General features: G+C 35.8%; 2 protein-coding genes across 15 annotated transcripts in view; one reads left to right on the top strand and one right to left on the bottom strand.

Moving 5' to 3' along the window:
* Positions 1-17089, top strand: part of LOC127864178 (uncharacterized) — a 677094-nt gene that overhangs the window by 200094 nt on the left and 459911 nt on the right. The window contains exons 1-2 of one of the 13 annotated variants that reach the window (XM_052403857.1): positions 678-1092; positions 8099-8900. The exons of 11 other annotated variants lie outside the window; for them this stretch is intronic. In XM_052403857.1, coding sequence (XP_052259817.1) covers positions 8566-8900 — 335 coding nt within the window. In that variant the 5' untranslated portion in view covers positions 678-1092; positions 8099-8565. Of the gene's footprint in view, positions 1-677; positions 1093-8098; positions 8901-17089 lie in introns of those variants that run through there. One more of the 13 variants, XM_052403858.1, reaches the window with a different exon arrangement.
* The window catches only part of LOC127864190 (uncharacterized), a 174082-nt gene that overhangs the window by 99792 nt on the left and 57201 nt on the right, over positions 1-17089 (bottom strand). The gene's annotated exons all lie outside the window — the stretch shown is intronic.

Here is a 17089-nt window from a genome sequence, read left to right as displayed (position 1 = left end):
CGAAACCTGCTCCGGGCAATGTTCTTTTCCTTTTTTTAATTTTATTCTTGATTTTTTACTGGAGCTTTTATGATCCAATGTTTACACTTATCAATATAAAGCATTTAATGAATAAGTTAAAAAATGCCAAAATCTGTGAAAAGGCCCCTTTAAGAAGTACTATAGATCCACAAAGATATTAACAGCTAGTTATGGCTAAATTCAGTAGCAACATAGCAAAACGCACATAATAAAACAAAGATCATCTTTAACAATAGCATTAATACAAATTTAAAATGTTTAACTGCAGTTGTTAATAACACAGTTTAGTTTATCGCATTTGCAAATAATATTGAGCCTGGTGCGTCGCCGTGTAACTTAGTAATATTGTGCACTTTATCCTAGAAACCTCCCAGATGTCACAATTCAGCTTTTTTGGTTCAAAAATGTTTCCAGGGGCAGGGGGGGGGGGCTGGGGGGTCATGCACCCCCCCCCCTCCCCTAGTAACTTCGGCGCTCGCAGGCCTTAGACACTTAGAGCCTGACCACTTTCAAAAGTTTGACGACGGCCCTGATGTTTGAGAAAAAGGATCTGATGTATTATAATAAAAATGGTTTATGTAAGAACCTACTTTATTATAATTATAATTACATGTTCATAACATGTTATTTATTAGATCAATTTAAAGTGTGGTGTGTTAAATAATCTGGTTTAAAGTGTTTATCTACAAAGCGTTGTTTTGTGCAGTTTAAAATAATCAATACACTCATAACCCAATAGTCAGGTGACAGTGTACATAGTGACACTGTTTACTCCTATCATACAAGCGCCATTTGACGGTTAACTTGGTTGCTGTTCAGTTTGAAATTTCGTATTACTTGCCTGTTTTTAATAACATTGTTTGTGTGTTTTCTGTGATATTCATTGTACACATGCTTGTAAATAAATATTACAATTGATTTAAGATTGTAAAATCTTGTTTGTTGAAAGGGAATTATGAAAATGGCGACATCGGCAATTTCAAGACATTCACACAAAAATGAAAAATTAACAGCATTGTGTAATAGCCATAGTGAGTTGTGCTGCTCCAGATCTGTTGAGCTTAATCACAGGTACCTGATTTAATTTAGATGTTGTTAATCAGTATTTTAAATAATGGTATTGTATGATGAAATTACTATCGTCCATAGTTAGTCATTGAGATTATTGTTAGCAGTTGCTTTATTTTTATGTCCTAATCATTACATGCGTGTAATTTGTTGGTCAGCTTTTTATTTACTTACTGTTTGAAAAAGATGTTTATTATATAATGCCATTTTTAAATTCAATTAAATAATAACTATACAGATGTAAATCAAATCTTCAATAACTTAATTCAGAAAACTTAAATCATTGTCCCATTCTAATGTTATCCTTAACTATAAATGAACAAAATCAGTCAACTAATATCGACTTTGATTTATAACATTTTTGCAGATAGAACAAACTTACATACATTTACTTAATGACCTGTCCGCAACTTGGCTTTCAGGCTACATCTTATATTAAACAATAAACCTTTTTATCAATGTATATATTTTATGTTTTCCAACCGGGTGGGAGCTTAATGTATCACTTTATTGATAATCAATATAAAGTTTGATTTCCAGTTTCAATGGAATTGAGTTAACTTGTGTGTAAATCAAGATTCTCTGCTTATTATATCTGTCATACTCCATGCTCGTCTGCCCATCCTTTTGTCTGTTTGTTGTAACTAGTTTCTGGGTTGGACCTCAGAAAATAATGATCAGAATTTACAAAACAGTTGAAACCTTTTTAAAGGGTTGACAAGTTAACCTATTATCAAACAGTTAAAATATATCATAAAGGGACATGCACACAGATCAAAAAAAAAATCCGCTTTGATTAAATTTCATTGAGTTTTTGCAGTTTGGTTAACAATAAGTAAGACAATATTATATGAAATTGTTCATGTTTGCACACAATTTCATGAACAACTGAACCTATGTATATTAAATGGTGTAATGATTCTTCTGGACGTTATTAATACTTTGTAAAAAGTAGATATCTGAAACATGTAAGCCAATATCATGTACTTTTTTTAGTCAGGTATACAAGAGTTGTGAGCCTATTGTGAGGTTGTTCTGGTCTGTTGATCTGTCAGTCAGTATATACATGTTGACCAAATCGTCTCAGAAACCACAGGGTCCTAGATTGTTAGTTATTTTGCATGTAATACTTTAAGTGGTTCTCTGCTCAGTTTGTTTCAAATCATGTTGATGGGGTCAAAACTTTCCACCCCAAGTGATCAGATGTAGAAACACCTTTATTGTTAACTAAATAAACCTTAAAAAATCTTCTCTTAAACTTATATTTTGTGTGTAACAAAGTATGGTAGTCCTCTTCAAAGTTTGCTCAAATCACGAGTCTGTGGTCAAAACTTACCAAGCCTATGGGTCAAATGATTTATTTAGACTGATGTAGTAAATAACATTAAAAATTGTATTCTCTGAAACCACAAGGTCTGGGGTTTAATGTTTGGTGTTTAACATCGGAGGGGACTTAATTATGGTGTGCCCTCTGTGTGTCCGTGAGTCTGTGAGTCCATCAGTCTGTCACACTTGTCTTGTCTGTCTGTCTGTCTGTCTCTGTCTGTCTGTCTGTCTGTCTGTCTGTCTGTCTGTCTGTCTGTCTGTCTGTCTGTCTGTCTGTCTGTCTGTCTGTCTGTCTGTCTGTCTGTCTGTCTGTCTGTCTGTCTGTCTGTCTGTCCTGTCTGTCTGTCTGTCTGTCTGTCTGTCTGTCTGTCTGTCTGTCTGTCCTGTCTGTCTGTCTGTCTGTCTGTCTGTCTGTCTGTCCTGTCTGTCTGTCTGTCTGTCTGTCTGTCTGTCTGTCTGTCTGTCTGTCTGTCTGTCTGTCTGTCTGTCTGTCTGTCTGTCTGTCTTTCTGTCTGTCTGTCTGTCTGTCTGTCTGTCTGTCTGTCTGTCTGTCTGTCTGTCTGTCTGTCTGTCTGTCTGTCTGTCTGTCTGTCTGTCTGTCTGTCTGTCTGTCTGTCTGTCTGTCTGTCTGTCTGTCTGTCTGTCTGTCTGTCTGTCTGTCTGTCTGTCTGTCTGTCTGTCTGTCTGTCTGTCTGTCTGTCTGTCTGTCTGTCTGTCTGTCTGTCTGTCTGTCTGTCTGTCTGTCTGTCTGTCTGTCTGTCTGTCTGTCTGTCTGTCTGTCTGTCTGTCTGTCTGTCTGTCTGTCCTGTCTGTCTGTCTGTCTGTCTGTCTGTCTGTCTGTCTGTCTGTCTGTCTGTCTGTCTGTCTGTCTGTCTGTCTGTCCTGTCTGTCTGTCTGTCTGTCTGTCTGTCTGTCTGTCTGTCTGTCTGTCTGTCTGTCTGTCTGTCTGTCTGTCTGTCTGTCTGTCTGTCTGTCTGTCTGTCTGTCTGTCTGTCTGTCTGTCTGTCTGTCTGTCTGTCTGTCTGTCTGTCTGTCTGTCTGTCTGTCTGTCTGTCTGTCTGTCTGTCTGTCTGTCTGTCTGTCTGTCTGTCTGTCTGTCTGTCTGTCTGTCTGTCTGTCTGTCTGTCTTGTCAGTCAGTCAGTCAGTCAGTCAGTCAGTCAGTCAGTCAGTCAGTCAGTCAGTCAGTCAGTCAGTCAGTCAGTCAGTCAGGAAGATAGCAACTCATATTTGGCATGCATGTGTATCTCACAGAGCTGCACATTTCAAGTGGTCAAAAGTCAAGGTCATCCTTTAGGGTCAAAGGTCAAATATCATTGTATTTTTCTTACCTAAAACTTTAACCTTCGTTAAAGTTTGGTCCTTATTTTTTTTATATTGAAGATAGCAAGTTGATATTTGGCATGCATTTGTATCTCATGGAGCTACATGTTTTGAGTGGTGAAAGGTCAAGGTCATCCTTCAAGGTCAAATGTCAAATTTATGGCTTGAAAGCGACGCATTAGGGGGCATTGTGTTTCTGACAAACACATCTCTTGTTTCATGAAACTTTTAACATGGACAAATGCAATATGGAGATTATGCACGTCATTTCATTTTGTTCCAACATGTACGTGAAGAATTCTGGTTGCTATTGCAACAAATACACTAGAAATATTGCTGAAATTAGAAATATTGCTGAAAATGGTGGATCCTGCGATAGCTTCAAAAGTTCTTCATATTTTTTCATGAAAATTGAAACATTGATAAATGGCAATATGGAAATTATGCATGTCATTTCATTTTCTTCCTACGTCAAAAATTCTGGTTGCTATGGCAACAAATATATAAAAAATCTGACAATGGTGGAAAAATTCTGACAATGCTGGGGCCAGTAGGGGACAATTATTGCTTGGCAGTAGTCTTGTTGAGTTTAATGTTTATAGTAAAAACATGTATTTGCTCTAATGCTGTTTCTGACCACATTATACTAAGGGCCTTTAGCATCTTTTTGTGGGGTGGAGAAGCATTGATTATATCTGATTGCATATGAGATTATGGATAGTGTAGTCAAGATTTCAAATACTTAAAGTAGAAAACAATACAAACACATAGAATTATGCTTTACGTACATGTACATGTATACCCATATAATATAATTTGTCTTAAAGCTGTACAAATGTTAAACAATTATGATAAACAAATATGAAGATGTGCAAGTAAGGCTTAATATGTTCTTTAACATTGAACCCTATTTCAACAATAATTTTTGTATTTACGCTTCTCACAATTTAACAACAATATTTTTTGCTAAAATGGCCATTGATCTGGTTATGAACAGGGCTCAACATTAACCTCAAAACCAACTTGCCCTGCCGGGCAAGTACTTAGAAAATCTACTTGCCCTGAACGTAAAGCAACTTTCCCAAAAATGAAATATCACTTTTAACTGTTAACCTCATATTTTTTAATAAAGATCAAAATGATACACCACAAAACCTTTTTTATTTATGCACAAAATTTTAACAAAATGATTACAGCAATTTAAGTCTAATTAAAGTCTAAATTTAATGCTCTTTGTTCTTTTTTGCACTTGCCTGGGCGGACAACTAGATTATAAAATAACTTGCCCGGACCCAACTTTTACTTGTCAGGGGCAATAGGACAACTGTTAATGTTGAGCCCTGATGAAGAAAATCTCTTAACCAAAATATTGAGATGCTAATAGTGTAGGAGGAGATAGTGGCCAATGGGGGTTGGGATGGGGTCGAGTCAGAGATTTTCACTAATTTTAGCTCGACTATTATATATAAAATATATATATTGGACCTTTCCTACTCACCCCGGCGTCGGCATTTCCATTCCCGTTAGCGTAAGTGTGCAAATGTAAAAGTTTGCGTACCACCTCAAATATTTCATTGTCCCTTCACATATTGCTTTCATATTTTGCATACTTCTTTACCAACATGACCCCAATTTATTAACAAGAGCAGACATCTGTTTCAAGAATTTTGTAAGAATTATGGCCCTTTTTTCACTTACAATATGCATATTATTATAAATCTATGTTAAAGTTTGCGTACTACCCCAAATATTTCTAATGTCCCTGGACATATTGCTTTAATATTTTGCATACTTCTTTACCAACATTACCCCAACCTATAAACAAGAGCAGACAACTGTATCAAGCATTTTGTAAGAATTATGGCCCTTTTGTTAGTTAGAACATGCATATTATTGATAAATCTATGGTAAAGTTTGCGTACCACCTCAAATATTTTTATTGTCCCTTGACATATTGCTTTCATATTTTGCAAACTTCTTTACCAACATGACCCCAACCTATAAACAAAAGCAGACAATTGTATCAAGCATTTGTAAGAATGACGGCCCTTTTTTATCCCCGCAGAAAAAAAATTCGGAGGGGATATAGTAATTGGTCCTGTCCGTCTGTCCATCCATCTGTCCGTCCGTCTGTCCGTCCGGCTGAAACTTTGTCCGGAGCATAACTCCAAATCTATTCAATGGATTTACTTTAAACTTAGAATATAAACAGATGGCAACTAGGAGAAGTGCAGTGACCAAGAACCATAACTCTATCTACCTTAGTTTTTGCATTATCTCCCCTTTTATATGATTTTAAAGTAAATTTTTGTCCGGAGCATTACTCTAAATCTACTGAAGGGATTTACTTGAAACTTGAAATATAAACCAATGGCAACTAGGAGAAGTGCAGTGATCAAGAACCACAACTCGATCTACCTCAGTTTTTGAATTATCTCCCCTTTTATATAATTTTAAAGTACATTTTCGTCCGGAGCATAACTCTAAATCTACTGAAGGGATTTACTTGAAACTTGAAATATAAACAGATGGCAACTAGGAGAAATGCAGTGACCAAATACCATAACTCTATCTACATTAGTTTTTGAATTATCTCCCCTTTTATATAATTTTAAAGTAAATTTTTGTCTGGAGCTTTACTCTAAATCTACTGAAGGGATTTACTTGAAACTTGAAATATAAACATATGGCAACTAGGAGAAGTGCAGTGACCAAGAACCATAACTCTATCTACCTTAATTTTTTAATTATCTCCCCCTTTATATAATTTTAAAGTAAATTTTTGTCAGGAGCATAACTCTAAATCTGCTGAAGGGAATAATACTTGAAACTTCAAACTTAAACAGGAGTAGAAGTAGGAGAAGTGCAGTGACTAAGAACCATAATTCTATCTACCTTAGTGTTTGAATTATATCCCTTTATTTAATTTCACAGTTAATTTTTGTCCGGAGCATAATGAATTATCTCCTTTTATTTGTTTTTACAAATATTATTCTACTCTCTAAAACAAATGTTGTCATACAAGCAAACACATTTCGGCGGGGATTTGGCACTACTGTGACAAGCTCTTGTTGTCTTAGTTACTGAATATTTTGTTAAATTTTGTGTTTAGATCCACTTGACTTATAAAGTATCAAAGCTATTGCTTTCAAACTGCAAATATTTTCTTACCATCATGAGGGTACTGTACCTGCCAAGTTCAATTTGACCTTTACCTTTGAATGACCATGACTCTCAAGGTCAAGAGTAAATTTTAGTTAAATTGCCATAACTTCTTTATTTATGATAAGATTTTATTAATACTTTGACAAAACAACACTTAACTGAATACAACAATGGATTCCACCCGAACAATGCCCCATGCCCCAACCCAGAATCCCTGCCCCCCCTCCCCACCCAAAAACAATAAAAAAAAATCCTTTTTTTATTTTTGAAAGATCATCTCATAAATGACAATACCCCACATTATACCCCCCTCAAATACAAAAATTTATTATGCTCCCCTTCGAAGAATAGGGGGTATATTGTTTTGCTCATGTCGGTCGGTCCGTCCACCATATGGTTTCCGGATGATAACTCAAGAACGCTTACACCTAGGATCATGAAACTTAATAGGAACATTGATCATGACTCGCAGATGACCCCTATTGATTTTCAGGTCACTAGGTCAAATGTCAAGGTCACACTGACTCGAACCAGTTAAATGGTTTCTGGATGATAACTCAAGAACGCTGACGCCTAGGATCATGAAACTTCATAGGTACATTGATCATGACTTGCAGATGACTCCTATTGATTTTCAGGTCACTAGGTCAAAGGTCAAGGTCACGGTGACTCAACTTAGAAAAATGGTTTCCGGATGATAACTCAAGAACGCTTACGCCTACGATCATGAAACTTCATTGGTACATTGCTCATGACTTGCAGATGACCCCTATTGACTTTCAGGTCACTAGGTCAAAGGTCACAGTGACTTGACACAGTAAAATGGTTTCCGGATGATAACTCAAGAAAGCTTGCGCCTAGGGTCAGGAAACATCATAGGTACATTGATCATGAGTCGCAGATGACCCCTATTGATTTTCAGGTAACTATGTCAAAGGTCAAGGTTACAGTGCCAAAGAACGTATTCACTCAATGGCTGCCACTGCAACTGACAGCCCATATGGGGGGCATGCATGTTTTACAAACAGCCCTTGTTTTTAAGGTTTTGATACTGCGTTTTGTGTATTTATGAATATTGTTGTCATTATTGTACCTGAATCTTATATGAGTAGTTGAGTCATATAAAATAAATGTTAAGGCCACTAGAACAGAACTATTGTTTTATTGTTTAGTATTTTATTGTTTTATATATTTCAGATCCTGATTTATACTGAAGGATTAGCTGCTTTTTGAATTCTCGTCTGCATGTATTTCATAAAGGACTGAAAAGCATTCCTACATTATTAAAAGAAGTGAACTGTGAACTATCTTATTTATGATGTCTTGTTTATTGGGATACAACACAGCCGTAACCATCCGGGTTACAGAATTATAGACTATTTTAACAGAATTATACTTTAACTACATGTACTTTAACATGTAAAACTTCATACACTAGAGTATCAAATTGGCGGCAGGTTCATTGTCAAATGTTGTGAAACGTTGGCCTATGGTTGAAAAGTTTTATCGCACATCTTGTGTTTGAATTTATCTGTGTTTCAGTGTTAATTTTAACTTCTAAGGTTGATAAACTTTTGGAACTAGCTTTATTTCTTTCATATTTCACAAGAAATATACTTGAACAATTTGAACAAAAAGGTTTTAACATTATAAACAGTAACAAAATGGCAACAGGTTCATTGTCTTCGGTTCCAAAACGTTTGCGTATGGTTGAAGACTTTTCTTGCACACGTTGCTTAGAGCAGAATCTTACGGAATCTGCAGACATTTATTGTGAAAAATGTTTAAGGTTTTATTGTAAAAAATGTGTTATCCTGCATAGTCAGTTTTTTACAATACATATGACATGTGGAAGGGAGGATATTAAGAAATGGCCAGTTTCTAAGGCGGTAGAAGATTTTCTCAGGAAGTGTGAGGTGCATGAGGATGAAACACTGACAAAGTTTTGCCATTTCCACAGTCAGCTGTGCTGCTCTTCATGTGTTGGAACAATTCACAGGTATCTCACTCATTTATATTCCTTTAGTTATTAATAATTAACAGCGCTTCTGCTTAAACTTTTAAAAGTTGGAAGTCCTGACTTCCAAACCATAAATTTTGGAAGTCCCAAACATAAATTTTGAAGTCCCACTTTTATTTCATAATTTTAATAGACTCTATATGTGATTTCAATGGATACAAACATGTTCCTTAAATCTATAAGTAAACATATAATATTGATAGATCTTTGCATGTTCCAACTCTATCCATTACCGGATAATCCAGTATTATTACAATTTTTATGTCCTCAACTATAGTAGTGGGGGACATATTGTTTTTGCCCTGTCTGTTGGTTGGTCTATTGGTTGGTTGGTTGGTTGGTTGGTCTGTTGGTTGGTTTGCACCAACTTTAACATTTGCAATAACTTTTGCAATATTGAAGATAGCAACCTGATATTTGGCATGCGTATGTATCTCATGGAGTTGCACATTTTGAGTGGTGAAAGGTCAAGGTCATCCTTCAAGGTCAAAGGTCAAATATATGGGTGAAAATCGCTCATTTAATGTACACTTTTGCAGTATTTCAATATTCAAGATAGCAACTTGATATTTGGCATGCATGTGTATCTCATGGAGCTGCACATTTTGAGTGGTGAAAGGTCAAGGTCATCCTTCAAGGTCAGAGGTCAAAATTATGTGGACAAAATCGCTCATTTTATGAGTACTTTTGCAATATTGAAGATAGAAACTTGATATTTGGCATGCATGTGTATCTCATGGAGCTGCATATTTTGAGTGGTGAAAGGTCAAGGTCAAGGTCATCCTTCAAGGTCAGAGGTCAAATATATGTGGCCCAAATCGCTTATTTTATGAATACTTTTGCAATATTGAAGATAGCAACTTGATATTTGGCATGCATGTGTATCTCATGGAGCTGCACATTTTGAGTGGTGAAAGGTCAAGGTCAAGGTCATCCTTCAAGGTCAAATATATGGGTCAAAATTGCTCATGTAATGTCACTTCTGCAATATTGAAGTAGCAATTTTATATTTGAAATGCATGTGTATCTCATGGAGCTGCACATTTTAAGTGGTGAAGGGTCAAGGTCAAGGTCATCCTTCAAGGTCAAACTTCATATAGGGGGACATTGTGTTTCAGAAACACATCTTGTTATTTTCAAAACCAAAACATGGCCAATATTGACAATGAATGTTTCAAAGAATTTCATAAACACAAATGTACGCCATTTTACACAAGTGCATATACAAATTGAATTGTGGGATGGGGGAATTCCCATTGAACATGTGTGAATCACGTGACGCAATTTGAGAGCATCGAGGACAGTGATTTTTTTACCTGTGAGTCCTGCGTCCTGGACTCACAAAAATATCTGGGGATGCAAAGTTTTGAGTTATGTGAGTCCAAAAAATGCATAGAATTTTCAAAAAAATAATAAAGTTTAATACTTGGACTCGCAGTCGCAGGGGTTTTCAGCCTTATACATGTATATCAGGAGCTTATTAAAGGCCCCTTTCCCAATTAAAAATTTCATTAAAATCATGCAGATTTTCCAAAGATCTTTACTTACACCAGCTTTTTCATTTATCAAAGCAGTAATTTTAGCGAGAATTCTTCCCAAAATCCATAGGTTAGGGCACCTTTCCAATGAAGCGAGGAAAATCCCTGACTCGTTTTTTTTTATTCGGAGACTCGTAGATTTGCAGGTTATGGAGTCCCAGGACTCAGATGAGAAAAATTGTAAAAAATCACTGTGAGGACCGATCATCAGGGATTTCAATAGATTTTAAAAACCAGGAGTCATCAATGCCCCTGGACTGAAATTTTGAAGAGTCAAACTTAAAAATGCTGGGGTCAATTTTGAAGCGTGCTTATTGTGTTTTTGTCTGAATTATTCATTTTTTTAAATAAAAATATGCTCTAAGAGTAACACAATATCTTAAAAAGTTATACTGCTTTATTAAATAAAAATACCATGATAAATAACACAACATACTTTAATGAATTGGTACACAAAGATAAGGACAAAATATCAATAATTTGTGTGAAAAAAATCGACTCAGGACTTTAAGATTTAAAAAACAAAACAAGTTCATTTTACAAATTTTTATTATTTCTATCACTATACTATGTAAAAACAATAAGTGCTCATTAAATCTACTTCTTCATAACACATTTAAGTCTTTAACACATTTAAGTAATTTAAGATATGTACCAGTAGCACTGTTCCATCACATATTTATCCTCATTATATTATCATCATCCCTATGATAGCTTTTGTACAAAAACACAATCTAAATGAATAGAACATCTAGTATATCTATTACTGTTTATCCAATTATTATACATGGCCGCAATATATTAGTTTAAGAATGCCTTACCAGTAGTAGTTTAACTTAAATAATCCGAATTGTCCTTGTTGTTATCTGGTTTAACAAACCTTACCAAATGTTTGTGACATCCAGTTAATGCTTTCTCCACTATTGAATCACCATTACTTGTAATTTGAATCGCCATTTTTTAATTGAACGCGGGTTAAATGTTAATTTACAATACATCCGCCATTTACAATGTCGAAGGTCATGACGTAGCAATTTAATTCTACATTTATGCATGTTTGCACTATATTCATTTCTTTTTTTTATATAATTAAGTATGTTTGACAATTTTAAATTGAAATAGAATTGAGATATAATAACTATGTTAGCGTTTCGGATCGCCAAAGGCGATTGAATCTTTCAGCTGGCGATTAAATATTAAAATGTGAATTAAAATGGCGATTGCAAAAAAACCTGATAATTCTCTATAAGTATATAATATTCTTTACTTTTAAAGAGAACTCGGTACCGATTTCCAAATGCAATCGCCATAAAAGCTCCAGGTGGTAATAAATAGTCCATTGATAAGAGATAACCGGATCGTATATTCAAGCAACATAACACAGTCATGTATGCTGTCAGATGCATCACGGGAAATTTTCGGGTAACTTTCCAGTCGTCAAACTGTGATATTTAACGTCCAATCGGTTACGAGAAAGTTTATGGAGGCGGAGTTATATAGTGATTATTATTTTTGATTGACGTGTGTCACAGAGTAAGCGTTTATCGCAGGTTTATAGTTTATAAACAATGAATCACAGTTGTAGCATTAATACGGGATATAAAACCGGTAAATAAAGCAGTATATTAAAGGCAGTTTCGGGCATCATCATCACACCTATTTACCGTACTGTAAACAATCATTAATTATGAGAAGTTAATTGCAATTGGTGAGCAGTGTAAAATTACTTACGGCGAGTAAGTTGTGAAAAACAAAACCCGTTAATAATTTGATGCGGTAACAAATTAAATCCAGTGCATGTATATTTTATCATGTCTATTTGTAAAACTGATTAACACCGTTTTTCTAAAGCCACATGATAATAACTATTCACTATGCACTAATACCGGTATGCCATGTAAAACCCGTGTTATAAGAAAGAGCGCGAAATTATTGCTGTCGTCTGCAATGCCAAGTTCTACGCATGCAAAGCATGCTTTTGTAAAAACAGACGATGTGTAACTAAATATAGCCTAGCTGCTCAGTACATGCAGTATTTAAGACTTACAAATTTACCGGTACGTTTAAATAAATTATATATTGCAACAATAGAAAAATATGTCAATTCAAGAATACATTGCAGTAAATGTATTTTTCAAGAATCAAGAAGCACCAGACTAGGGCAAAAATTATTGGGAAAAGGGGGGGGGTGACGAATATGAGTTACGCAAGACCCACCCAATCAAAGACCGGGGCATATCTTAAAGTTATAACATTGAACATAGGCGCTTGATGTCAGTCACAATGTTTTATTTATTTGTTTTTTAGTTACCCGTAGTTTATTTTAATGCATACACATACTAAATTAATAAAAAATCTTCCGACAAAACGTCTTCTTAAAAAAAAGATAGTTCGACTAAGTACATAGATATTGTCAATATCTATACATACATAGTCGAACTATCTCTTTTAAGAAGACGTTTTGTTGGAAGATGTTTATTAATTTAGTATGTGTATGCATTATAATAAACAAAGGGTAACTAAAAAAAAATAATAAAAAAACAAACATTGTCATTGACATCGAGCGCCTATGACATTGTATACCGTTTATGCCAGTGCATGAAAATAAATATAAATGCAAAATAAAAAAAACATGAAATTATTTGATTTCAGGTAACAAATAATTTATTTAAATGTGACTTCATTGATAATTTAATACAGTCATTGTTGATACCTATAGATTCATGATAATGATTATGTCGTTCATTGAGGAAATAAGGTTATAATGTGGGTCGTTATCGTAGTGCTGAAATTTGGCTACTAATTTTTTTTCCTTAGCGCCAACCTAGAATAATCATGTGTTTAAATCGGGGAATTTCCCCCCCCCCCCCCCCTCTCCCCTTCCAAATTTTTGAAATCATTTCTAGATTTAATTATTCACTGAAAGATAAGAAATTCTTCCTTGGGGAAAAAATGGACTACTATTTGATTGCTGAATAAAAACTTCGTAGCGCAGAGGTCTCTACTATCTTTTATTTATTTAATGTGGAATTTTTTCTCTAACTAAAAAACTACTTAATTACCCTTCATTTACAGCGCTACATTCGTTGAGATTTGTCAGTATTGATCTGTGAACAAATGTAAACTTATTTCAAAGCTTCACATGGGGTCGGCGTGTACTCGGCCGCCTGTGCGCTGATTGGCTAATGCGCTTCCCAAGAAGAATTTGAATGAGAGCTGGAAAAATCAATATTGGCCACTCGCTGAGAAATTCATTGAAAACAGTAGCTCTTAGGCGGAGTAAACGGACTGAATGACCCGATTGACATTTGTAGGTTTTGTGTATTTGAAAATAGCATACATGCTGGTTATCGGACGTCCAAGGGACTTCCAGCCGTTGTATAGTAGATGTACGACTACCGTTTTCGGGCGTAATTTATGCCCTGATGTCCACTAATGGAAGCACTGACCCTCAGGTGGGGGGAAATAAGTGTTGTTTTTTTTAAAAGGGGGATTTTGTACATCATTTATTGGTTTGTATTATCTTCTTACTGTCAATACAGTTTAAAAACTTGTCAATTCATTACATGGTGGGTGGGATAATGACATCGAAGAATCGATAATTGTTTGGCTGTCAATTTCAGTACAATACTGTTTCTCGTTATTTTCATTCCATTTCGAAAGCAGAAACCATTTTTGATTATGCTCCTTTGATTATGCTCCCCTTCGAAGAAGAGGGGGTATATTGTTTTGCACATGTCCGTCCGTATGTCCGTCCACCAGATGGTTTCCAGATGATAACTGAAGACAGCTTAGGCCTAGGATCATGAAACTGTATAGGTACATTGATCATGACTCGCAGATGACCCCTATTGGTTTTGAGGTCACTAAGTCAAAGGTCAAGGTCACAGTGACCAGAAATAGTAAAATGGTTTCCGGATGATAACTCAATAACTCTTGTGCCTAGGATCATAAAACTTCATAGGTACATTGATCATGACTCGCAGATGACCCCTATTGATTTTCAGGTCACTAGGTCAAAGGTCTATGTCACGGTGACCCGAAATAGTAAAATGGTTTTCGGAAGATAACTCAAGAATTCTTATGCCTAGGATCATGAAACTTCATAGGTACATAGATCATGACTCGCAGATGACCCCTATTAATTTTCAGGTTAAAGGTCAAAGCCACAGTGACCCGAAATAGTAAAATGGTTTCCTTATGATAACTCAAGAGCACTTATGCCTAGGATCATGAAACTTAATACATGTAGCTACATTGATCATGACTTGCAGATGACCCAAATTGATTTTGAGGTCACTAGGTCAAAGGTCAAGGTCACAGAGAATGGAAAAGTTAAATGGTTTCTGGATGATAACTCAAGAACTCTTATGCATAGGATCATGAAACTTCATATATACATTGATCATGACTGGCAGATGACCCCTATTGATTTTCAGGTCACTAGGTCAAAGGTCAAGGTCACGGTGACTCAACTTAGAAAAATGGTTTCCGGATGATAACTCAAGAACGTTTACACCTAGGATCATGAAACTTCATAGGTACATTGATCATGACTGGCAGATGACCCCTATTGACTTTCAGATCACTAGGTCAAAGGTCACGGTGACTCAGACACAGTTAAATGGTTTCTGGATGATAACTCAAAGAATGCTTACGCCTAAGATCATGAAACTTCATAGGTACATTGATCATGACTCACAGATGACCCCTATAGATTTTCAGGTCACTAGGTCAAAGGTTAAGGTCACGGTGACTCGACACAGTAAAATTGTTTCCAGATGATAACTCTAGAATACTCATAGTGTTTTATCCAGGCCATTCAAGCGTGGCGCGGCGCCACGTGGCTTTTTTGAAGCGCCTCGCTGCCCCTTTTAAAGCAAATCAGCGCCACGCTGCCCTTTTCAAAGGCCGCCGCCCTGTTTTCCGCCGTGCGCGACCTTATTGATAACATCTTAATTGCCTCTTAACCAAGCTTCTAAGCCGACTATTATCAGCGAAGATTCGCGCGGTTGTGAATTCGTCATGCGTGAATAACCATGTGTCAATATCAATCGATAATTTCAGTGGCTTTGTAACACTAATCGTTCCGGATACAATCGTGCACAGTTACTTAGGAGACTTGATGAAAACCTCGATGTTATTCACATGAAAATTGTGCATTTCATGCATAATTCAGTTATATCAAAACATTTATTTTTACGCGTAATAAAAAAAAACACCAGTTGTATCTGTAAAATATTGATTTGATTTCAATTTAATGCAAAACAGTTTTAAGTTAATAAAAAAATAAATTTACAGGGCTTGCACTAAGCGGCGTACGGCCGTATATTACGCCCGATAATTGTTTCCATACGCCGATTACAATGAAAACCCCATGACGTCCACTGTACTTCCTGAAAATTGGCCATGCGCAGATAATAGCAACCCGTGACTTATTAAAGCTGTCGATTAAAATAACGCTCCGCCTCCTATCCAATACAATTGACATGACGCCTTATCTATGATCGCTCCGCCCACTAGAATTGTTCCACCAATCTGCGATCGATTAATCGGGCGTACTCGTTAGCAACAACATGTCTGCCATTTTCTAGACAAGCTACATGTTTAGGTTCACTTTTATTCCGTGTTTCTTTTGTTTTCCTCTTTAAAAAAACGATTAAAAATGGTTAAACGGTGTCAATGGGGATTATGTTACTGGGACAATCGATATCCTGACAGATTAGTTGGTGACATTGAATTTATTTTGTTTCCAAAGCCGAAGATCCTTATGCCTAGATCTCATTTTTAAACGAGTTTCGTTTATTTTTTCGGATTAAAAAACAGAAATGAGATATGGCAGAAACGGTGTAAAAAGGGTTAATGCAACTCTGACATTTGGTATCCAGAAAGATAAGTTAGATGAATTAAATTTATACCATTTCCAACGCGGCAATGGGGTCTTGACAAGAGCGAGTGGAAGCTTTAAAAATTACCGAGATCCCCTTTAAAGAACATTAATTTATTTCACAAACTTGAACTGTCATATCAGTATTCTAAGACTTCTTTGAAAAGCTATAGTTTGTATAAGATATATATCCTATGGTGTTTAATCTTGTTTTTTGTTACTACATGAAAATATAAAACACATAATAAAATATACATTCTGGATTTTGTTGGTTTAATTATTCAACAATAAATCTCAAAACTATACATACAATGTTTGTGTGTAACAAAGCTTGTTATTAAGTCACTATACAGATATATTTGTGCCCTTTTTATGGATGTCGCGCGCTAAAGTGCCCTTTTTTGAAATTTTGCACCACGCCCCTTTTCCTTCCTGTATAAAACACTATCATAGGCCTAGGATCATCAAACTTCATCGATACATTGATCATGACTGGCATATGACCCCTACATGTATTGATTTTCAGGTCACTAGGTCAAAGGTCACAGTGACAAAAAACGTATTCACACAATGGCTGCCACTACAACTGACAGCCCATATGGGGGGTATGCATGTTTTACAAACAGCCCTTGTTTTCATTTGTTTTGCTAAGTTCTGTCTCATCGTCAATTTCATGACCAGTACTTTGAATCGGACTAAGTGTTTTCTGGTTCAATTAAATTTCAATTTTCTTGCATGTTCTA

This window comes from Dreissena polymorpha, chromosome 1 (genome assembly GCF_020536995.1).
Source record: "Dreissena polymorpha isolate Duluth1 chromosome 1, UMN_Dpol_1.0, whole genome shotgun sequence".
NCBI classification, from domain to species: domain Eukaryota; kingdom Metazoa; phylum Mollusca; class Bivalvia; order Myida; family Dreissenidae; genus Dreissena; species Dreissena polymorpha.
This window is presented reverse-complemented; position numbering and strand designations above follow the sequence as displayed.